The 25,595-nt window shown below is 31.7% G+C and overlaps 1 protein-coding gene across 1 annotated transcript in view; it reads right to left on the bottom strand.

Annotated features, from left to right (window-relative positions):
- Positions 1-4,019: 4,019 nt before the first annotated feature.
- NCAM2 (neural cell adhesion molecule 2) overlaps positions 4,020-25,595 on the bottom strand; it is a 227,056-nt gene continuing 205,480 nt past the window's right edge. The window contains exons 16-18 of the mRNA XM_007449094.1: positions 14,815-15,019; positions 6,882-7,001; positions 4,020-4,975 (exon numbers count right to left, since the gene is read on the bottom strand). Of these exons, the coding sequence (XP_007449156.1) occupies positions 4,864-4,975; positions 6,882-7,001; positions 14,815-15,019 (437 nt within the window). The 3' untranslated portion in view covers positions 4,020-4,863. The remainder of the gene's footprint in view (positions 4,976-6,881; positions 7,002-14,814; positions 15,020-25,595) is intronic.

Genomic DNA, 25,595 nt, shown 5'->3' with positions numbered 1-25,595 from the left:
TTTTTTTTTTTTAAAAAAAAAAAAAAAAAAAAAAAAAAAATCCTACTTGCAAAACTGAATCATAGGTTCTATCTATGTTAACCCTCTATTCCGGATTTCTCCTTTGGGTCAGTATAATTGGCCTTAATTTTTATCTACACAATCTTCCTTGTCCCTGCTCCAACACTTCTCATACTAAGATCCTTCTTACCTACTCCAAATGTCAGAGGTCTGCTTGCCTTTCTGGATTCTTTCAGTTATTTGCTCCTCTATTCTCCTATGCCTCCTTGTGATTTGAAATGCTCCAACAGTCATTGCTTTGCTTATTCTTTTCCAAGGAAGGCTAAAACCAGATGCTAAAAGATATACATTTCAATTTTGGAAAACAATTAAAATAAGTGGTAATATTAAATTTGTATGGGCAATCTTTATATTAATTATGAACATCATGTGATCAAAATTCTGAAAATATTAAAAAATTAAAGTGGTGGTACCAATTAATGTAGTTAAGGTATCGATAAAATCCTATAGTGAATAATAAACTATTTTTCTAAGAATGTTAAAAATGTTATCAAATAAATATTAAGCATTGCATATAATATGAATCTATGAGGAGAAATTATTAGCACTCTGTATAATGTTGTTAAATAGCTGCATCGACATGGGAAAATGCAATTTTTAAAAAAGGAGAAGAGGGACTTGGAAGGAAATTATATTTGTTCAGCAACTACTACATCTAGGCTCAGTTAAACATGTAGTCATTGCATCTCAGAACATTATTAAGCCTGTGAGTAGACTTTTTTGAGAGATTTTCATTTCAGGATTGAAGCACTTCATTTCTGTGACCTTCCACAGTTGAATTTTGGCATATGCTAACACATACATATGTGATTTCAGTGTGAAAGACAATGCAATAATGCTTCAAAGGGTTAATAAGAAGATGCAAATCTTTTCTCTCTAAAGATAAGTAATGCAAACCATCTCATTTAAAAAATGTATTTTCATATACTCATAAAGTCTGTTGAATAAGCACTTGGAGGGATTAAAGTTGAGCATTTACATTATTCTCTGTGTAAAAGAATATTGCAAATTTAATAAGTAATTGTAATATGCTATTCCACTATTTCCTAAAATTAAGAAATGGAGATTATTCTTCCTATTGCTTCAGTTGTAGATATTTTCATCAGTGTATCTTATCATCAACAATGAAGGATGATTTATGATCCCGTCAAATACAGAACAGGAATAATGTAGACTCAAGTGACACCACAATAATTTACCCTATTTTAAAAAGTGTCTGTTGTCTTTGTCTTACAACTAGTAGAACTCAATTTCAACAATATTTAGAATGTATTTATTGTCTAGAACAACAAGAACAAATTAAGTATATTTTGTGTGTGCATTAAAAGAATTGCTTTGCCATGAGTGGTATAATTTGTTTCATTGAGATTTTGTATTGAAGGTGAAGTAGTCTGAACTGAGCTTATTCACTAACTGTAAATAAGAGAGTATCATACAAGTGTCATAGATATAAGTGAAATATATCAAGAAAGATTGCAGTATTTTTTCTTTTAATAAAGCAGAATGTCATGCTAATCCAAAGGCACAAATACATCTTAAATATTTAAAATAAGAAGCATAAACTTAAGGTGTGAGTATAAAATTCAATTAATTGTTGGCACTCAAATAATTTGATTAATAAAAACTTTCTGTTTATATAAATGTTTAATTCAAAGATTAAGGTTCATGTAAACTTTGCTGGATCAAATTGTCTTTGAAAAAATGTTTTTATAAGTATTAATAGTAAAAACTGAAGTAAAACTCGAGAAACATTACATTAATGTTAGACATTAGTATCAATAGAATGACCATAAATCAACCCATGAAAATAATAAATCAAAATTCTTACATTTCTTTGCAGATCATTGTAAAATATGTTGATACATTAATTTGTGCCAGTTTTAAAAACAAAATACTGCTAAAATGCTGACATTATTGTTCCCTCTTATATTTTATTGAATATAGATTGTCATTGCCTAATTACACATAACCTATCAAGAAATACCAATACTTTCATTGATATCTTTGCTTCTTTGTTTAAAGTAGCATAGGGTTCTGATTATTTAACACTACTTATATTCAGTTCAATATTTTGACATTTTATACTAATGTTTAAGTGTACTCTTAGACAGTAAAAATAACATTTATACAGTTGTATGGATATGTTTAGTCTAGAATAAGAATGAAAAATAAGAAACAGATCATTTCAGTTCTACTCATATTTTACAATTTACTACATGCCAGCTCTTATTTGGAAACTTTTATAAGTAGAGTCATTTGGAGCATTCCATTGAAATGTAAAAAGAAAAAAAAGATGTTTATCACAGTATTGCCTTGCTCTTGCAGGGCCTAGAGTTCAGGGACAAGAGATAAGGACCACTCAGACAATTGAAACAGTGCACTTGAAACAGTCTGTTTACAGTTAGTTCCAGATTATCTGTTAACTTCAAATCATTACTCCACATTAGCGGCAAGAAATTTAACAGCATACATATGTATATATATATATATATATGTGTGTGTGTGTATATATATATATATATATATATATATATATATATATATATATGAAATATTTAATTTAACTGCTTTACATAGAAAGCCCAAAGAAATGCGAGAAACAGAACTTTCACACTGAGGGAAAAACAATCTTTGTTTTTTATTATGATTTCTCTGCTCTTGAAGTATAGTGTGGATATAACAATAGTAAACATGCTAAATTGCTTTCTCAGTTTTCCTAATTCTTTTACCATAATTACTTTAAAACCTCGTAGCCCTATCCAGGAAAAATTAGTGTCCATGCCTATTGCTTCATGGACAATTTGAGCTTGGTTACTCTGCACAAACCGATTCAAGTATTTTGATTAGTTTTAACATATTCATGCAAAAGAGAAAAAACACTAAAATAAAGCAACAGATGATTGGACAAACATAACTTGAACAGCAACAGTGAAATCCATCAAAAGACCAGTTGGATAATTCCTACTCAAATTCCCAGGTAGGCACAGGAATTTTTTCTTCAGAATATTCCTGAAAATATAGCAAGGAGAGATTCCTACATCATATAACCCTGTAAATTATGGCAAGGACACTGTAGAGATTTAGTGTCTGAACGTGCAGATGGGCAGGTTCTGTCCTCTGATAACCATAGTTTTGGAGAATGAGTTAGTTGTCTCTCCTTGGTTGATAGTTTCGAGTACTTTGTAAATAAGAGTGTTCATGAGTGACATTAATATTACATTTAATATTTGTCAAATAATCTTCATAGAGAGATACCCTAAAGCAGGTCACTCTGCACTGTTAAGACTTTCCTCCAATGTTATATTGGTCTGCATTCCATAACCAGTGCATGTTTAAGCTATGATACCACCTGAAACAAGAAGTTATGAATGTGATGGGGCCTAAAGAAACCTTTGGCTCTCTAGGGTAAGAAATAATCTAAAACCTGCTCCCAACTGGTATGTATATTTATAACCATAAATACATTTTTTTTTACCTTACATATAAGTGAAAATCATGTTTCAGCCTTTTACCTCTGGGAGCTTGCATAGCTTGGAAGTTAATAAGTATTTTATTCTGGTATATGTTACTAATAAGTGACCTTAGAAAGTTTGTGTTGAATAGTTAAGGAATTTCTTCAACCCAAGTTGTTTATCAAAATCTTAAAATGACTTCTAGCTACAACATCCATAATAAAAACATAGTGACAATTCAATTGTTTATCATTGACACTTTTATGGCAATGTCTAAATGTCAATTTCTCCGTAATTTAACCACTAAGGATTTTAATTCCCCTTAGCCAGTTACGTATAACACTGGGAAAATGAATTTTTAAACAAAGATTATCTAAAACAATGGGCAAAAATATATCTGAGGATATGATTCGAAGTATTTGAACATTAAAGACTCATTTATTGATAAAATTATGTTAAAGAGTAAAAGGTAATCACATATTTATAAGTATATCAAGACAACATTGATATTGTTCCCATTTCAATTTACTTTATTTGAAGCTGAGGGCAGAAATCAATATTATTTTCACTTGCAATACATTTTCTTTGTGTGTAATCCATTGTGAGTGAATACGGCATATATAAGAGATAGAGATTTATGGACTCTTTCTAATCTAATTTTACACACAACTAATATTCATTTAAATGGGTAACAATTTTGATCTGGCACTTCAGTCTATTAAAAATTCAACTTTGAAGTAGCATTGTAATTATAACTTAAAAAGAGTTTTCCAAAGTTTCTCTCAATATTTAACATCTGCTAAAGATAACTGGCTCCTTCAAGCCTAAGTTCCCTGAAATTCTCTGGATGAAAAGTGTAACCTTTATTAAGTATTTTCATCTTAAACTGAAATCCACTTTAATAATCTATTTGCCCAAGATTGGATTAAAAAACATGCAGGGCTTTGTTATACATTTAGCTCACAAAGATTTTGTTTTCTTTGTTTTTCCTTAAACCCCTACTTGTGGAGAGGTTATGTTATGAAATATAGTTCTTAAGAAATAGAGCACTTTATCCATATAATAAATTGCAGCACTTCAATCATAGAGTCAAATTGATACCCAAGAGTTGGTGCCGGTCAGGTCTCTATATTGAAATTCATAACAAAAGAAACAACAACAGCAACAACACAACAACAAAAGGAAATGGACCATGGGCAGGAGTATTTGATCATATGTATATGTGTACAAGCTATTCCAAGCTAGAAGTTTCCCAAGAAATTAAGGTCAATGGAATAGTTTTGGTCATAGGGTCACTGCAATCTAAATGCTCTTTGTAGCATTCGTTGTTAAAGACTCTGTGATCTTGGTGTTATGCTTTGCTGTCATCTTCTTTTGATTGAATGATGTCGTTAGAAACCTTAATTTCTATAGTTTCTGGATTTAGGACTTCTTTCCCATTTTCTTCTTTTAAAGGCAATTTTCTGAAAGAGAATAGAAAAATAATAAACAATTGGTTGAGGCACTTTAAGTGGTATCTCTTAACATTTAAGTTATTGTTTTGTAGAAGAAAATAGAGTACAATTATTAGAATGAAAAAAATCAGATTTGTTAAATACCAAATTGACAGAAATATAATCTAAAAGATAATAATACAATATTATCTACTGTAAAAATGTGACGTAATGAATAATAATGAATGAAACAATATATTTTTAGATTTGGATGCACCAAATTGTTCATTATAGGGTGGCTTTTGTTTAATAACCCTCTGATGTATTAAAAATATAATGAAGTGCTTTGGAATACGAAAAAGCCAAAATAATTTTATATGTTAACTAGCTGATTTACTAGTACTCCGGGTTTTCAAGTAAAAAGAAACAACAGATGCTGCCATATCTGTTACATAAAATTTAAAATTTTATTTTATGGGTGAATTAGTAAAATTTATTTTATGGGTGAATTAGTAATATTCTTTGGAACTTAATGCAAATAGATATATTTCAGGACTTTTCCACTTTTTTATATTTATTATATATGTTTCTTTAATTGGTCTCTTTTCACTATTATTTTTTCTTGATACTTCTGTAATATTTATAGCAATTTCTTGAGAGTTTCCAATTGTAACCTATGAAGCAATAACAACCTTTGTTTCTTAATATTAAGACAGCTTTACAATTCATACTATGATGACAATAAATCAAGATTTAGAGTTTTTTCTTTATTATTACATCTTTATTATTACATCTTGTGCATATGGCTTTGAAGGCAGTATTTCCTCCTTTGACAAAATAATTTTTTCACATCAAAAAAATTAAGCTACAAATAGAATTCTAACTCACCTCTGTGACTGCAGCCTCACCATTTTATGGAGTAGTGAATGCTACTATGTTAGTTCCTCTGGGGTTTATTTGTAATTTCTTTTATGTTTCTGAATGAGAAGAGAAAGCCATGTCTTCTGAAAGTCAAAGCTATTATGTGAAAACTAGCCAATCAAAAGTAAGTTATTTCATTGCTGAAGTGAAGTAACATCTACTTTGTACCTACTAGGGCAGGCTCTCTTTTATGTTTTTTATAAGTAGTACATTCAGAGTTCTTTTCTCCCATTCCCAAATACTGAAAATATTGATAATAAAGGATTATAAAAACAATGGGTTATTTCTAGCAGCAAAATATACAGAAATTTAGAGCTTGAATGGGAGGTTAGCATAATGGGAGGTTAAAGTATTTATTTTCTTTAATTGGGAATCAGAGTAATTATTAAATCATCTTGTTTTGGTTTGGTTTGGTTTGGTTTGGTTTGGTTTCAAAAAATGGCCCGTTCTATGTAAGGGCATTTTCTTAACTAGTCTTCATACACACCATTATATCATAGTCAGTGTTAATTAATACATAGGAATTTGTTTTGCTGTGTAATATTTTGCTTCATTGAAAAGACTTCTGATTTCCAAAGGGAAGTGTATAGATGTGTTTATTTCACACTATTTCTATTTTAGACTGTCATATTCATATTCAAAGCAATAACTAATTTTCTGACACATTCTTATTTCAGTAAAAATCAGTCATATTTTGCAAGTATCACTTTCTTAAACAATAAGATTAGTGTAGGAAAATCCAACTTATTGACATGCTTGCATCATTTTGATATTTTTGCATAAACTTTTGAGTATATGTGTGAACAGGAGATTTTTCTCTGACGATACAAAATCTTCATGTGAAATATCTCCATAGAAAATGGATTTTAGATATTCACATGTACTTTCATTGAAGAAGAAACAACATTGTTTTTAAAATGATGTTATTTGTCAATATGTGCTACAAATAATGATAATGTGTTCATCACTTTACAAATACTTATCCAAGAATAATTAAGCATTTCAATCTACATACTCAGGTTCTGTTAGTGGTGTGGTTTCATTTGGCTCATTTACTGGGCTCCCATCTTCATGATTAGTAATTCTTTCATCCTCTGTTCTCATCTCTACTATTGGTTCTTTTGATCCATCTTTCCTAGAAAAATAAAGAAAAAAAAAACTTACCTATGAAATGTAAAAAAGGATGCATTATGGAACATGATTAAAATCTCTACAAAATCCCGCCACCCATGGATTCTGATCCAGCTTGGTCAGAATAAGAAGACTACTAAGAATTATTTTTCATTTAAATTCATCTAGCCATATATTGTTCAGAAAAAGAAGAGATTCCATTTTGTCTAGAATTATTTTCCTCATCAAAATTGTGTTAAATATTTCACAAAAGTAGTTCAAATTTTCAATTTGATTATGCAGTTTCTTTTGGAAAATAAATGAAAATCAGTTCATTAAATTAAAGTTATGATATGAAGTAGCTTCTTCCCCATAATTAGCCATACACATACACATTAAAATATATATTTTTTATTTTAAAAATAAAATGATGTTATTTTAAAAATAACATCAAATAAAAACATGTTTTATTTGAAAAATAATGTTTTTATATCAAAATTTGGAAGATAAAATTTATATATGATACTTTTAGTTTCAAATGTCTCTGAATTTATATGATTTTAACTATAATGCAACCATTGACATATTTAATATACTTATGTTTTTAAGAAAATAGTTTAAAAAGAATAATATTGTAACATATATGCATGATTATTTTCACTTATAATTTCTTATCCATGTCATTTTGTTAGATGTCTAAAATCTGAAATTAAGTGTAATTTATCATAATTGTGAGTAGAAATTTTACTACAAGGTTTTGTAGCACAAAAAAGTAAACAAAAGAAAGAAAAACAAGGAAGCCATTTGCTGATGATAAAGAATGAATTGAGATATAAGGGTTCAGAATTATGTACTCATACAGATTTCAAATATGGCACACACAAAAAAATAGGAAGGAATGGGTGTTTTCAACTACCCAGGAATATAGTCTTACCATACAATCCCACAATTGTGCCCTATGTATTTACCCAAATGAGCTGAAAACTTATATCCACAAAAAAATCTGTGCATGAATCTGTACAGAAGTTCTATTCATAACTGCCAAAAATTGGAACAAACTGAGATGTTTTTCAATAGGTAAATGGATAAACAAACTGTGGCACGTCCATACAGTTGAATATTACTCAGCAATAAAGATAAGTGAACTATTAAGTCAAAGAAAGACATAGAAGGACTTTAAATGCATATTGCTAAGGTAAATAAGCCAGTCTGAAAAGGTTACATACTGTGTAATTCCAACTAAATGACATTCTGGAAAAACAAACAAACAAACAAACAAAAAAACTATAGAGACAGTAAAAAGATCAGTGGTTGTCAGGGGTTCAGGATGAGGGAGTGAGGGCAGGATGTAGTGGTGAAGCACTGGTCATATTAGGGCAGTGAGTGTATCCTATTTGATACTGTAGTGGTTTCATCATCATATGATGATGGAATTAGTTCTTTAAAGTCAAGTAAACTAGGATTACATTTAAAAGAATGCAAACAACAAAAACCCAACAATGGCTCAAATATTTAACAGACCTCACAAATGCTGAGACCTGAAAAGAAAAATATTAAGGCTAATAAAACACTTTGATCAGGTGGCAGGTGTGATGTTTTTGCTTTTGTTTGAGTATGTAGGTACCTCACATAAACAAACAAAATTTTGAAGAAAATCTAGAAGTCAACAGTGAAGAACTCTTTTTACACTTTTAAAATTCAAATGTCTGTTGGAGCTGGTGGTTCAAACATGTTTAACAACATCTGTTTTGGGGCTCCCAGGAAGCAAGATCTATATAATAGTAGAGATGATGAAGAAGCACTTCACCATTAGATTTTAGTTTTTTTTGTTTGTTTGTTTTTTGTTTTTCTTGGTTGTTTGCTGTTGTTTTTATTCTTCAATTGATTCCTTTAAAAAATTCTTCATGATACCAATGCTCTTGATGACATAGTGGATGATACTGTTTGAAATGCATGGCTATTGATGATTCAAAAAATCATCAAAATGAGCAGAAAAGGGATTCAAAAAACAGATTTTATTTTTAATTATTTTAATAACAGGTACAAATCTGTGATGAAATGAAACAGAATGCAAAGAAAAGATAGAAAAGATAGTGAATTTGAACTTTAATTGTATACTTTCTTACCAAAAATAAACGGATAAGCAAAGAACTTTAAATTAGAAAGGATAAAATAAACATTATTGAAAAGAAATGGAGTAACATGAGAAAATGGTGAGTTGTCCTAAAATCTTTATTTTTAATGATCTTTTTTGATTTTTAGCTCGTTAGCATACAGTACAGAATAATACAAAAGGGTAGAGGGAAAAGTGACTCTCCCTTCCACTGTCTGTAGGATATTTAATTATCTATCAGAGAGACAATTACTGTTGCATATTTTTGCCTTGTTTCCAAGAGATACAATAGGCATATGCCAGCATGTATATGTGAAAGTGAATTATTTTTAAACAAAAGATAGCATACTAATGGTGTGTAATTTTGCCTTTTCAATTTACACTAGGTATTAGCTGGAAGCCATAAAAGAGCATTTAGAGCTGCCTCAATCTTTTTCATGGTGCATACTTTCCCATTGTATATATTCACCACGATGTATTTGAACAGTCTCTAACTGACAAACATTTATGTTGTTTCCAACCTTTCCTATTACAATAAATACTATCTGAAGCACACTGAGTCTAATTCCTATTCTGTATAAATTACACTTAATTATTCTTCTAGTGATATCAGAATAATTACCAATATGGAATTATAAATAGTGACAAAGCAATATTTTGTTTAAATTGGCATAAAATATATGCCAAAATTTATAGAAAATTTTACAATTTATAAACTGGTAAACATAGAAATTCTGGCCAGATTTCTAGAACTGATTATTAAGCAGAAAATGATGACACGTGTAGCAGAGCAGTTAAGAGGATGTGTCCTAGAACCAACCTGGCTGGCTCTCCCAACTCACTGCATAAACATTTCTGGCTTGGTTAGTAAAACAGAGAAGATAAAGATACCAAACTAATTTCTGCCATGTCCTTAGAATAGTGCCTGACATACATTCAGTACTCAATCAGTGTTAACTGTCATCACAATCCTAGGAGGGCAAGGAGGATTTATGTTAGGAAATATACTACTAAAACTTGCAACTTGAACAAATTAAATAAGAGCAAAATGAAAATATCTTGATACAAACTGAGAAAGAATATTTTATACAGTTGATCAATTCTTAAATGAAAATGTAAACTTCATATAAATAATGGCATCACTAGCATAATCCAAACTTTGGGATAGATTGGGGAATATATTTGCAACAAATGTAACATCAAATGATTAAGGGTCACATTATATAATCAACAAGTGAAAGAAAAGTCAAACAACTCTATGAAAATGTGTAAAGAATATGAACAGGAAATTCCAAGAAGAATAAAGTGACCAAAAGAAAATCATAAAACAAATAAGCTCAGACTCAACCCTGATTAGCAAAATGCAAATTTTAAATAATATTTTTCACTTATTACATTGAAAAATAAACTGATAATAGTCAGTGTTTGAGAAGCACTGTAGGAAATATATGTTCTGTGATTATTTGGGATGTGAATTGGGAAATACATATTCTATGATTATTTGAGAGGTGAATTTGTACTGGCTTTTGTGGGCAATTTGCCAGTATTTTTCAGTTTTGATCGTCCTACATTCCATATGTAGGAGCTTCATGTACATTTACAACAGGATTGATGTAAAAATAAAGTACAAAATAGCATAATATACTTTAATATTATAAAGATATTGAAAGTCTTATCTAAATTTTAACAACAGAGAAGTGGAAAAATACACTACGATATATAATATTATGGAATACTGCTTATTTATTTTAAAAAAGAGTCAGAAATTCATGTACTGAAATGGGACATTTTGAAGCTGCATTGTTATGTGAGAAAAATTGCACACACACACCTACATATATACATATGTACATATAAAAATCAGTGTGTGTATGTGTGAGGGGAGGTGTATGTTTGTGTGGTGTGTGAAGTCAGATGTAATTCTTACCTTTGCTTCTCTAGCTTTTTTCATGATTTTTTTCTTTATTTTTGAATTTCTGTAGTTTGAAAATTATATGCTTAGGTGTAGGTTTTTTGTTGTTGCTTTAGTTTGAGTTTTATCCTTCTTTGTGTCTTCTGAACTTCCTGGATCTGTGGTTTCATGTCTGATATTAATTTGGGGATGTTCTCAGTTATTATTGTTTCAAATATTTCTCCTGTTCCTTTCTTTCTTTCTTTCTTTCTTTCTTTCTTTCTTTCTTTCTTTCTTTCTTTCTTTCTTTCTTTCTTTCTTTCTTTCTTTCTTTCTTCTTCTGGTATTCCTATTGTGCATATGTTTAGCCTTTTGTAGTTGTCCTACAGTATTAGATATTCTGTTTTCTTTTTTTTTTTCAGTCTTTTTTTGTTTGTTTGTTTGCTTTTTAGTTTTACATTTTCTGTTAAGATCTTCTCAAGATTCTTTCCACAGCCATGTCTAGTCTTGCTAATAAGATGATCAAAGGGATTTTTCATTTCTGTTATAGTGTTTTTGATCTTTAGCATTTCTTTTAGATTCTTTCTTAGAATTTCCACCTCTGCTTACATTTCCCATCCCTTATTCCATGCTGTCTACTTTATCCATCAGAGTTCTTACCATAAAAAATAATTCTTGGTCTGATGATTCCAACATCCCTGCCTTATTGAATCCAGTTCTGATGCTTGCTCCGTCTCTTCAAACTGATTTTTGCCTTCAGTATGCCTTGTAATATTTTCTTGATAGTGGGACATGATGTACTGGCTAGAAGGAACTGCTAAATATAGGTCTTTAGTAATGTGGTGATAAATTACGTTGTAAAGAGGATGCATTCCATAGTCCCATGGTTCGGTCTCTGTCTTTTAGTGAGTCAGTGCCACCGGACTGTGAACTTCATAATTTTTTTCTCATTTTTTTTTCCCCTTTAAGTGGAACAGGATGGTTACAGTGGACTCCAGTTGGGTATTTCCCTTCTCCCATGTGGAAGTAAAGGGAGTCAGAGCTATGTATCCCTCTTTCTGCATGCTGAAAAGCCATTTACACACACACACACACACACACACACACACACTTGACTAGTTACTTCCTATTCTTTCTTATATTTTAGTTCTTTCACAACTTGCTCAGCTAAGTCTGATTAAGTAAATTCATTCTTTTTTGAAAAGTAGTATTTACAACAGAAATTTCTTATTTATTTATTTATTTATTTATTTGATTGTTTTTTAATCAAAATGTGTTTCCCATCACAGTAACTAGTTGATGGCAGGGACTAGTTTGCTTCCTCACAGTTGTATCTCTGGATCTTAGATAGTGCCTGGTTATCTAGGTGTTCAATAAATATTTGCTATTGCAAATTAATGCTTGGGTAAATGAGTATATATAAAGTTTGGTAAAATAGTAATCTTTAACCATTTTATATCATAAACTATGAGAATTCAAGATAAATGTTAATTTACATTGAAAGCCAAATAATGGAATATTCTAGGACTTTACACAATGCCATCCTGTATGTCATTGACTTTAATTTCTCTTTTTTTCTGCAATATAACGTTCTTTAAATAAGAATGCTCTAAGTGTTTAGTTAATGTGTTTTGTAAGAAATCTACATAGTCTTATAACTTGTGATAACATGAAAGGACTAGTCTTAGAATGCTTGGGGTCACATTTAGAAGCTAATATATATCCAATTAATCAAATCAATTATGCCTTATTTCTCATTGAGGTTTTATTTATTTTTTTTCCAATTTGAATAATGAATTTTTGAAAGAGTTGAAAACTGTTTTCCTAAGGCAGAGGAAATTGTGATTTAAAAACCTATGATGGACAACAAACATGGAATGAACCATGTGTTTTCATCTTTCCAAGACTTTAAGGTTAATTAAACTTGGCAGGAATTACAAACAAAAGTGTTGGTGGATAAATTACCAATTAATAAAGTCAAATAAAAACAAACAGCAGAACTTAGATGTACCTCATTTTTTTGCACATGGTCATCAACATCCCTGTAATTAATTAAGACAAAAAAGTGAAAGTCATTTTTGATTTCTTTCTTTCACCCCAAAGTTGAATCAGTCAGCAGTACTTGACTCTACCTCATCTATATTTGGGTGCTATACACTTTTATATGCCTATAGTACAACTGGCTTGGTACAGAAAACCATCATTTTCTACCTGGAATATTTTAAGATTTTCCTACCCAGTCTCCCTGATTCCAAATCTTTCCTTTTCACCTACCAACCCTCCAGTAATCCTTCTTCACAAGTAGCTAAATAAACCGTTAAAAAAAAACTTTTAGTTGCTTTCTATTTTAAAAATATTTCCTTACTTTGACCAAGAAGATTTAATACTTTTGTACTCAGATAATTCTCCCACCTGATTGGTACCACTCTCTTGCCTTGCCTCATTCCACTCAGGTCGATTTTACCTTTAAGTAACAAGCTCATTCCTGACTTAATGGCTTTTGTATTTATTATTACATTGCTTAGAATGTTCCTCCCCTTGATCATTATATTTCTGGCTCTTTATCACTCACTCTTCAGCCTAAGTTTCACCTCCCTGGAGAAGTCTTTAATGACCCAACCTCTAGTAACAATTGTCATTCTGTTTTTCATTTTTCTTAGTGCTTATCACTACCAGACATTTTCAATTTCAGTGTTGATTATCTGTCTTCCGACATTGAAACATGAATTCCATGTGAACAAAGTTTTTGTTTGTTTTGTTCACCACTTTATCCCTAGATTGTATAGAAGTGCTTGTTACATAGTATTTATTCCATTTAGTTAATAGCAAAGTAACAATGAAGATATATAAAATTCAGTTTTGAGTCAATGTGTGCATATATATATCATATGTATATATGTATAATTATGTTACATAGTACATTGTTTTCTTGATATGTGAAAAAGTAACTAAAACTAAATTTGGTGATATGTTTATTTAGTTAACAATTTAAAAGTACAGGAAGTTATTAGGAAGTACAATATGTTTCTAAGAGGAAAGCAAGAGATATTGAATAGTGAATTGTTTCCACTATATTTACTATGCCATACATTAATATCTCTTTCAAATATGAAGTAGAGCCTAATTTCTGTTTGTTCTTTGCTATGTGCTGTGTCCAACAAGTAAGCAGGTGACATTTTGATTGTAATATTTAACGTACTTTTTTAATTGAAAATGTATACTATCTAAGTTATTATCTCATGAAGTGAAAATATTCCTTACAGAATACCCATGAAAAATGGTCAGAGACAAATTGCCTAGAAAGATTGAAATGGGCTTTGGAGAAACAAAACAAAACAAAAAACAATATAAAAACAAAACAATGTGGCCATGCAAAATGGATTCTCCTCTATCCCTAAGCCTAGAAAATAATGTATGAGACTGTACGTGCCTAAATGTATGTATCAAAAATGAATAAAAATGACTCAACAATAAAATGAAATGAATTGCTGACACACAGAATATCATGAATGAATTCTAAAACATTATGCTGAGTGAAAGAAGGCAGACACAAAAAATCACACATTGTAGGAAACTATATCAAGCTTTATAAGAGCTAAAAATTATCTATTATAAAAGAAATCAGATTATTAGTTGCCTGGGACAGGGAGAGTTGCCTGGAGTAGTGTGGGTTGTCTGCATAGGAACATGAGAGAACTTTTGAAGATGATGCTAATATGGAAAGCGTTTTGCATTTCACTCTAAATTTTGCGTGAAGAAAACGTAAATTTTGAGTTCTTTCTAGTGATATACAAAGAGTCTATCATTACTTTGATGCAGATGTCTGATACTCACAGGTATGCAGCTTTTCCTTCTTCAAGTTCTTTACTTTTACCACTGGAGCCACTTTTCTTCCCGCACATTCTCCTGGTGATGCACATCAATAACCCACATTGTCGAATAAAGAAGCAGCTGACGTCTGTTACCACAAGAATTAACAAGAGTGCAGCGACTCCCAGACCAATGACCGCTCCAAGCCCAAGACCATTAAAAAGTGTGTCTTAAAAATAAAAGAAAATAATTTTATTAAACCCCAAATTAGAAAAGATTATACAGTTATTAAAAAAAAGAAATTATCTTATCCGAGAAATATTCAACTTAAGAGACAGGAAAAAATATCTTCATTAGCATACTTCAATTTCATGATTGCTGGGAGCTATTTTCTGGTTTCCAAACAATGTTTTAAGCAACTGACATGTTAAGGATTTAAAATATTTCTTTCAAACTTTCTTTAGAAAAAACACTCTAAGTAACTCTTCTATCCAATATACTTCTTGATTACCTTTGGGGAAGATAATGAATATTTTATCATAACCCTAACTATACTCTACCAGAAAGTCAGAGCCATTAATAGATCATCACTTTGTTAAAAGAAAAAATATAGTCAAAACTCCTGTAGAAGTGTTAAATAAATGCTCTATATGGAATCATTTTAGTTTTAAGATTTGGGCTTGCAAATGATGCTGGAGCACTTTGCTTTGACAGAGAATGCTCTTTAAAATATCTGCCTAGAAATATTTTAAAAAATCATCATTTCAGAATAAATGTATTTTTCCAATTAATATTTTAACAAATTATATTAGACTAGAAACAAACTTTAACAGAGTTGTGGTAATTATGACCTTTCTGAAGTCATATCGTGAAAAGGTAGGGGAAGATGGGAGCCACTTTTCTGTGACATATGGTTGCAGGAAATTCCAAAAGCCATGGAATTCATGAAAGAGGTGATGGAGAATAGGGTGGAATAGGCTGACTGACAGAGTAAAAATGGCAAGAGTGGCTAGTACAGCAAAAATGAATCAAACTTTATATGCCTGTAGTCGAATATGAGGGTAGATTACACAGCTATAACAATGTAATAGGAAAGTGAGCACAATGGAAAGACACAGGATTAAACTGGTGACTGGTGATACTGTGTTATCTAGAGGGAAAAAAGAGAATTATATGACAATTTTATAGAATTGTTCAAAATTATCAACATGATCATGTTAAAATTTGCTTATGTAACATTATAAAATTATAATTATCGTTTTTAATCATAAAATATAATTTTCACTCAGCATCATAATCACATGCTCAGTCTGTGAGTGGTGTGCAATGCAAGTGACAGATACAGGGAGAGATGCAAATTTGAGTTTTGAGAAAACCACTTCTGAAAAAAATGTATATGTAAAACAAAGATTTTGTAAGTTATATTTTTAAAGTTAGGTCCAATATATTTTAATCATGACTGAAGAAATTGTGATCCAAAGGGACTGATATAACTGTCCTTATGTTGAATCTTCCACTAACAGGCCAGTCTTGAATATGTCACACCTGTCTGAATCCTAGTTTATTTTTCTGAGTCTAATGTCTAAACTTATTTTATTTTTTCCAGGAAATACATGTTATTTATATTTCTTAACACTCTCAGAGCTTGCATATAGATTAATAAAAATCATTCTATTTGTTACATGGTGGCTGGCACTTACACAAGCAACTTTGTTCTTCATGTGTGCTAAAACACACATATTCTACAGTGTCCCCGTGATGTTGCAAACTCTTTAAGCACTGAATCAAAAAACTTGGAACTCACATGCCCAAGAAAAGTGTGATTTTGATTATAACTATTTTACTTCTGATAATGAGAAACAGGTGATAAACACATGACAGTGGTGGAGGAAAAAAATATTTCATGCCATTTTCAGAATCTCCTTCCCCATCAGTTTGACATGCTATTTAGATGCTTTTAGGGTAGAAAAATTGCCTAGCTCATATCCAGAGAAATTGTTAGCTTCCACACAACTGTTATCATATGAACCCATATTAAGGAAAGACTAGAGAAACAAAAATATTTTTCAGCCATGGAAATTTAGTATCTTTTTTTTATGCAAAGTTCCAATATACAAATGGACAATGAGATCCTAAATATTATTTAATAATTTTCAAAGATGTATCTATATACACAATTTAAAAACATCTAGTGCCTCATGCTATAAAAATAATATATCAAGCACACCAGGATTTCTTTTAGTGATTTAAGAAATCATTTTATGCATTTTCTTCCATTATCCTTTTTCAAATATAAATGATTCTCATTTGAATATACTATTACAATATAATGAAGACAACTCAGCTTTGAAATATCTTTGTTTATATGTAAAGCAAAAATATGTTTTACAGTGTTCATAAGTAATTATTTTGGATGTACTTCACATAATTCAACAACCAAAGCTCAGACAAGAATAGTAGAAAAATACATCTCCATTTGAGATTTAGCCCATCTGGATATATTGACTCAAACGACATTTGAACTTTAATCACTTCTTTCTTACTTCATTTAGGTTCCTTTCACATGCAGACATAGTTCTAGACAATAAATCCCACAACTCAGTTATGATATATCTGGCCCAATATATAAATCCCCATTTACCCTTTTAAAATGTGAAGACTCTTGCTTTGTATTTAAATGTACTGGATCTGGTGTCAGAAAATCCTGGTTCCATCACTTACTCCTATATGTCCTTGGTTGAGTCACTTAACTTTTCTCTAAGGCTGACATGTCTCTTTATTGAAATGGGGACATTTAGGAAAAATGTCATTGCATAGAATAGGCATGGATGTCGAATAGGTTTATGTTATAAATATTTAATTATGCTTTCTTTTCAAAGATTTAAAAAAAATATTTCATCTTAAGAATGTATTTAAATGCTCACACATTCTTATATCCCATGAAGTTAGGCTATAATAACTATAAAAGCTAAATTTCTGTTCTTTTTTTTCTTTTGACACCAATTTAATCTATTGTGAAAGTTCACTTATTTGTCTTTGGACTTTTCACAAAGTCATAATCATGTGTAACATTACATCACTAGGATTTGGGGACTAGCAATAATTTATTTCCTCAATAACATACAAAAAATCTTTCTTTAAATTATGGTTTTAATAACTTAACAAATTGAAACAGCATAGCAATCATTTAAAGGATTTTATTTAATTTATTTTTAAAGGACTTTAAATTAATCTTTTCAGTTTCCCAGAATACTTACACGTGTGTTTTATGATATAATTTTTATTAAACTCCATTACCTAAACAAAAATATTTTCAGGTCTATCTTCCAGATAAGAAAAATGATATCCAGAGAGTACAGTGACCTAAGTCACAAGATAACCCGTAATACCCTTAATATTAAATCTGTACAAATGAAGACTATTTAGCTTCCGGTTCTATATAAATATATTGGCCTCACCACATGGCTTCTGAGATATTAGTTCCCTAACCAGGAGTTGAACCTGGACCACAGGAGTGAAAACGCCAAGTCCTAACCACTAGACCACCAGGGAATTCCCCGGTTTTATACCTGTGTTCAAGTCAACATTTTGTACTGGATACTCAGCTTCAAATAATCAAAAGATAGAAATAAAATTAAGTGACTAAATTAAAATGTATAATTTGCTTGCATAAAAATGTCAATATCCATTTTTTTCCCATATGACTAGTGGAAAAACAACTATCTAAATAAGGTATAATTATGCAACTAATTATTTCTTGCTTTTATGTATTTTTTTTGAATTCTTATTTTCAGCTTCTATTTTAGTGATCTTTTGCATTGCTCTTTTGAAAAGGGATTTCATATTAGAATTGAATAAGAATAAATAATTTAGGAATTAAAAATTTAAACATCTATTTTTAGGTACAGATTTTATTATTGAAAGCAAATATGAGAATCAGTCTAAATGAGTTTTTACAATCTCCCTCCAAGCTGTACCTCCCACACCGTGAAATTTAAAAATTGGCTAACTTAACCAGTATGTATCCTCAGAGCTTTATGTACTTGCAATTTAACAGTCATCAAAATATAAAATCAAAGCAAGAAAATAAGAAAAAAACACTTCATTTCAAATCTGTCATATGCACGTGTTTTCATGTTTCTGTTGTAGAAATTAACTCATTGCTAAAACACTGCATTAATTTCCCATGAAATATACTATGCTTATATTAGTTTTTTTAAAAGCCACTACAGGGCTTCCCTGGTGGCGCAGTGCTTGAGAGTCCGCCTGCCGATGCAGGAGACGCAGGTTCGTGCCCCGTTTCGGGAGGATCCCACATGCCGCGGAGCGGCTGGGCCCGTGAGCCATGGCCACTGAGCCTGCGCGTCCGGAGCCTGTGCTCCGCAAATGGGAGAGGCCACCACAGTGAGAGGCCCGCATAACGCAAAAAAAAAAAAAAAAAAAAAAAAAAAAACCACTACAATTTAAAAAGTAGCATTGCTTTCTGACTCCATAAGTAGTTCAGTATTTTAGTTAACTCTTTTTCTATAGTTTGAGAATTACTTTTAGATGTGGAAAGTTGTGATAAAGATATGGAGAAAAACTTTTTTCTTAATTTAAAGCATCCTAAAATGGAGATTTGTTTGTTGCTTCCAAAATAGTGGTAGTTATTTTCATAAGCAGTATTGCTAAATACAGTGAGTTTAAGTGTATAAAAGATAAAAAGAAAAGCCCTTTTTGGTGTTCATCATGACATTAACTAGATATTATACCCTTCCACAATAGAGGTAGGACATTTGTCTCCTGTTTATACATTCTTCCTTCATTCTGCCTAGTGTAACATATTTTCAAATATCAAATGATTTCTGGAAAATCTAGGTATAAATCTATACACACGTATGGTTCATCCTATGTGAAAAGATGAAGCAGACAGCTTCCTGCATTTGAGCTCCATCTAAGCAGTGATGGTCAGCCATTCAACTACTTTAAAATCAAACATCTGGGTTATCTAAAGACTTTTGTGTCTACACAGTTTCATTATTTTTTTTAAAGGACTATTTATTCACTTAGGCTTCACAAACATTTATTGAGTGCTACAAAATTAGTGCAATATTAGAGGGGTTTCCTGATATGTACTAAAATATGTTAAAAATTAACATACATCTTTGGGCTTATCATACAGCTATTTAAGTCCCATTTTACTTATGAAGCATAAATTCCCCAAATTTAATTTCATTCATTGGATTCCCCAAAACACAACAAAGGAATAAAAGGGTAAGATTTTTAGATTAAGAAGGGCCTAGATTTAATAGTAAGAGCTTCTAAAATTATGGTAATCACCATGCACTATAGAAGGTATGCTCTAGAGTAATACATACATTTAAAAGAAAATGCATTGAACTAATTTAAAAACCAACTAAAGATTTCACAGTTTCTCGTTGTGTTATGTTAGACAGCTGTTTTCCAAAATCACTTGCCACTTACATACTTGGAAATTATCTTAAATTGATAAATTAATGTTCTGTGATATTTTTCCTAGGAACCCCCAAATCAACAAAGAACAGGAAAATATAATAAAAAGAGCCAAAGTGTAGAAATGAGACTAGGGTCTAGACTATGTCAACAGAAAAAAAAATATTTTAAAAGCTTTAAAATTTTGATAAACATTACAGCTTTAAAAACACTGGGGAGGGCTTCCCTGGTGGCGCAGTGCTTGAGAGTCCGCCTGCCGATGCAGGAGACGCGGGTTCGTGCCCCGTTTCGGGAAGATCCCACATGCCGCGGAGCGGCTGGGCCCGTGAGCCATGGCCACTGAGCCTGCGCGTCCGGAGCCTGTGCTTCGCAAATGGGAGAGGCCACAACAGTGAGAGGCCCGCATAACGCAAGGAAAAAAAAAAAAAAAAACACTGGGGATAGTGAAAATGAAGTATAATCACAATATTCCCCCAGCATAGATGAAGCTGCAGGCTTTACAATCCTTGACGTAATCCACTTGTCAAGAAAGAAAATAATATTTTCCAACCCTGAGGAGCTGTGTAGAGAAAAGTCACATTTATAAGACTTTCTATTTCCTACAGGGAATACCTGACCTGCTAAACAGAACCTAAATTAGATATGCTTTGCCTTTAGGATTGATAGACTTCTCTCAGTTATACTAAATGAGGAATAAGCCATATTCATAGAAGTGCCATATTTATGTATTTTAGGTTTTTAGAAAAATGATTCCAAGTATCTACTTTTATATATTTGAAACAACATGACTTTCAAATCACTTCTGCAGGTGTAATCACAAGTAGAAAAAACAAAGAAAACTTTGATTCAGGCATGTTATAAAATTCACTATTAAAGAGGAAAATGTTGAAAATTGCTGTTATAACAAACTGAGCACAATGTCCCACTCTTTCCATTTCTCCACATACCACATTTTTCTTCTGTGTCGTGACCATGGGTCTCCAGCATTTATAGTGACTGCTGTTAATCCCTGAATTGATGGATCCATTCCATTTTTTTTAACATCTTTATTAGAGTATAATTGCTTTACATTGTTGTGTTAGTTTCTGCCGTATAATAAAGTGAATCAGCTATACGTATACTTATATCCCCATATCCCCTCCCTCTTGTGTCTCCCTCCCACCCTCCCTATCCCATCCCTCTATGTGGTCACAAAGCACCAAACTGATCTCCCTGTGCTAAGATCCATTCAATTTTCATTCATATTTAACATGCTTGTTTGAAACAAATATTTGAACTTCTGAGGTTTCCAATGTCTGGTCAATGTCCCTTTAATTGTAGTAAATAGAAAGAAGGAGAAAATCATGGCAAACTGTATCAGCAAGGATGATTATATCGTTTTCCATTAATCCAAAATGTTTAAAAAATTCAAACAACAAACTCAAGAGGAACTATGATTGGAGTTTATATTCTTCCTCCAATACGAGCTCCTTTTTTTAAATTGCTTCCCCATATACATCCAGAGAAAAATTGAGTCTCTCCTCCTGTGATATGTGTTTTTATTTTAAATGTATTTTACAATGTATCAATCCTTTGAAAAAGATTCAATGTACAATTACAAAATATTAAAAAAAATTAAAATGATATAAAATAAATATTGACTGAAATTCTAATATTTTTTTATCTCTATCATGGTATTGTTCACTCATTTTGTGGCGTATACACTACAATCGGATATATCGAAATCATAATTATAATTTTATTCCATTTCATTACTGATGAAATGCGGATAACATTCCCATGTATCCTAGTTAAAATATTCTTTGAGAATCATATATGAAGGGTACTTTGGGAATTCCAAGACACTGTACATATATTACTTTATGCTCACTTTGTTTATAGCTACCTCTCATTACTCATCATTTGTTTATAGTATCTTCTTTTAAAAAATTAGAACTTATTTTATCCAAAACCTTCTTAGATTTTAGCAAGTATAAATATTTGAATATTGCTAGCAAACATGAACTAGGATGCATAAAATAACTGTAAATACATGTTTATATTTTACAAGTTTTTTTATTGTTTTTGATAAACCCACTTCATTAAGGCCTAAGGTTTAAGTATATTTTCATTCTTCTAGTTTTAGATGTGCATTCCACTGTGACCAGAACTCAAGAAGATTTTAGTTTAATATCATTCTTTTTTTTTTTTTTTTGCTGTACGCGGGCCTCTCACTATTGTGGCCTCTCCCATTGCGGAGCACAGGCTCCGGACGCGCAGGCCCAGCGGCCATGGCTCATGGGCCCAGCCGCTCTGTGGCATGTGGGATCTTCCCGGACCGGGGCACGAATCCGTGTTCCCTGCATCAGCAGGCGGACTCTCAACAACTGCGCCACCAGGGAAGCCACATTCTTTTTTAATTTATTAATTATTCATATCGTAAATTATTTTTTGGTCCCTCCCTTACTTCTACATATCAAATTAAAATCTTTTTTTTTTAACTTTGAAAGACTGATGTTAAGATAAATGTCAGAAAGATAATTATTCATAATGCTCTTATTGTCTCTGACAGGTGACATTGACTTTTGCTCAGTTCGGGGACAAGAATATCTATACATATATTTTGGTATTCTTTTCTTCTGTAATTCATTTTGTCCTCTTTAGCTCACCATCAATTTTTAGTTTTTTGGTTATCTTTGTTACTTTTATTGTGGTGGCTATTTTGCACAATATTTTAGGCAAATTCATCTTCATTTTAGTAAAAAAATAAGATTAAAACTCTCAAAAAATTATTACAGAGTGGATCAAAGTCTCCTTCCTAAATTAAGACTGTACTTTCTTTGTGTTCAAATCTTTTACTCTGAAATATCAGTTTCCTTTTGGACAACTCATAGTATTTATGAGATAAAGCATTTACATCATTCAGCTTTCTGACAAAATGCACTTATTAGCAAATTTTTAAGTGCATTTATGTTCATTTTATTCAGATATTTAATTGCTTACTGAACTAACTGTATGAAAACTGGGTACAATGTCTAATCTCACATGTTTTTCAGTGAACAATTTAAAGAAAAAAGTATATAATGTGAGTAAATCTGTGATGGCTGTGAAGAGTATTGTCATCAGTGAAGAGAAAACTGCAGCGTCTTTCATAAAGGATTGCATTTTGGGAAAAGAATATTGGAATTTTAAAATGAAAAATATTTTATTTTAATTAATTAATTTATTTATTTATTGGCTGTACTGTGTCTTCATTGCTGAGAGCAGGCTTCTCACTGCGGTGGCTTCTCTTGTTGTGGAGCATGGGCTCTAGGCGCGCGGGCTTCAGTAGTTGTGGTTCGCAGGCTCTAGAGCGCAGGCTCAGTAGTTGTCGCGCACGGGCTTAGTTGCTCCGTGGCATGTGGGATCTTCCCAGACACAGGCTCGAACCTGTGTCTTCTACATTGGCAGGCGGATTCTTAACCACTGTGCCACCAGGGAAGCCCTAAAATGAAATATCTTAAAAAAATATATTAAAAATCAAAACTGTTAGAACCTTGAGAAAAGTACATACTTATATGTAATTACACCAATTTATAAGTGCTTTGTGACCTGTCTGAGGGATTTTTAGTTTTTAGTATCACACAGAGGTAATTAGCTGTGTTTTAAATGAACATGTATTGTGTTCATTGGAGCTCTTTATATATCTAGAAACAAATTATAAAAGTCATGCTTGAGATTAATACTTATGTGGAAGTTCATTGTGATTTTCTAGCTTTCTGGTTCTTTGATAAAACTCTTTGTAGTATCCACACATTCACTTAGGAATTTTAAATTTTCAGATTTCAAAAGATATAAGTAAAATTCACCAATAATTTTTTCAACATTACTCAAATATATCAATAAACCTTGTGCTATTGTTTAGATATGTCTAAAATCTTCAGGCTATTTTTGGTACATCTTAAAAAGGTGGTCATGTCTTTTCTGTGTGTACTCAGTTAAACAATATTGATGTAGACAGTTTATTGCTTACTTCCAAATTTCTTTTCATACAGCCCTATTATTTGGGGATGGGGTGAAGATTGCATTTTACTTCACCTATTCCTTACTACTGTGTCTCTATTCTCTAGTCATTTTGAATTTTTTGTCAAAATGATTTTACATGTATAACTAATTTTTTAATATAAAAGCAATGTTAATCCAAAATTTCCCTTCAAGTCACTTCTCCCTACTAAGAGGTATTCTTTGGAAGAAGATGGGGTCAGGAGGTAGTACTGATAAACGAGACTTTTTTTTAAACTAAATATCTGATTTGGGGGAAGAAAAAGTAGCTAAGTGAAGATAATTGGTTTAGTAATGGAAAGGGAATCATAAACATGTTTATAATATAATTGACATTAATAATTGTAAAACCGTATACTTTTTTTCTAAAAGTGTCTTTTTCTATAGATATTTGTTTACAAAGGTGGGATTATAAGTTAAATATCTTTTCAAAATATCATCTAGTCCTTTATATTACAAAAGTGATCTTTATCCCAGGGATAAATTGGTCAAAGACATATAATCACCCTTAAATTTATCACAATGTAATTAAACAACTTTGTCAAGCAGTTGTGAGAATAAAATAAGAAAAAGGAAAAGGACTCTCTTCTCTGGGAGTTCTTAATGTATTGAGAAGGGTGAGTAAGACATGTACAGTCAAATGCCTTCCTAGTGGTGAAAAATAATGTGACCTGAGCAAATAGGTGGAAGAAGCATGAAGGTTGATAGTGGTCAAGGAAGGCATGATAGAGAAAATAAATTCTAAGATGGTGTTGAAGAATGAGAAGCTTTCTGTCTGATGATGAGTCCCTTTCAGCCAGAACATGATGTGAGCAAAGATGGAGATGTATGAGATAATACAGTATATTTTGAAATTAACAGGTATTTATGGATATTAGGGATGATATTGGGGGTACTGGTGGAGGATGTTGATTAAGTGATAAATGATTAGGTTAAAAAGAACGGACCCTGCAATTGAATAAACAAATAAATAAATCAACAAAACCAAAATAAATAAACACCTCTAAAAACAAAACCTAATTGTGATGTTTTCCTAAAAGACGGCAGGGAGTTGCTAGAGATACATAGGGAAATAGAGCCTGTTGCAATGGTTAGGAGGGAGCTGGTAGAGGCCTGGATTATGGCTGTAAAATATCTGTCCAGGGCTTCCCTGGTGGCGCAGTGGTTGAGAGTCCTCCTGCCGATGCAGGGGACACGAGTTTGCACCCTAGTCCGGGAAGACCCCACATGCCGCAGAGCGGCTGGGCCCGTGAGCCATGGCCGCTGAGCCTGCGCGTCCGGAGCCTGTGCTCCGCAACGGGAGAGGCCACAGCAGTGAGAGGCCCGCGTACCGC

This window comes from Lipotes vexillifer, unplaced genomic scaffold (genome assembly GCF_000442215.2).
Source record: "Lipotes vexillifer unplaced genomic scaffold, Lipotes_vexillifer_v1.1 scaffold1400, whole genome shotgun sequence".
Taxonomy (NCBI): Eukaryota; Metazoa; Chordata; class Mammalia; order Artiodactyla; family Lipotidae; genus Lipotes; species Lipotes vexillifer.
Note: the sequence above shows the minus strand (reverse complement) of the source record. Positions and strands in the feature narration are given on the sequence as shown.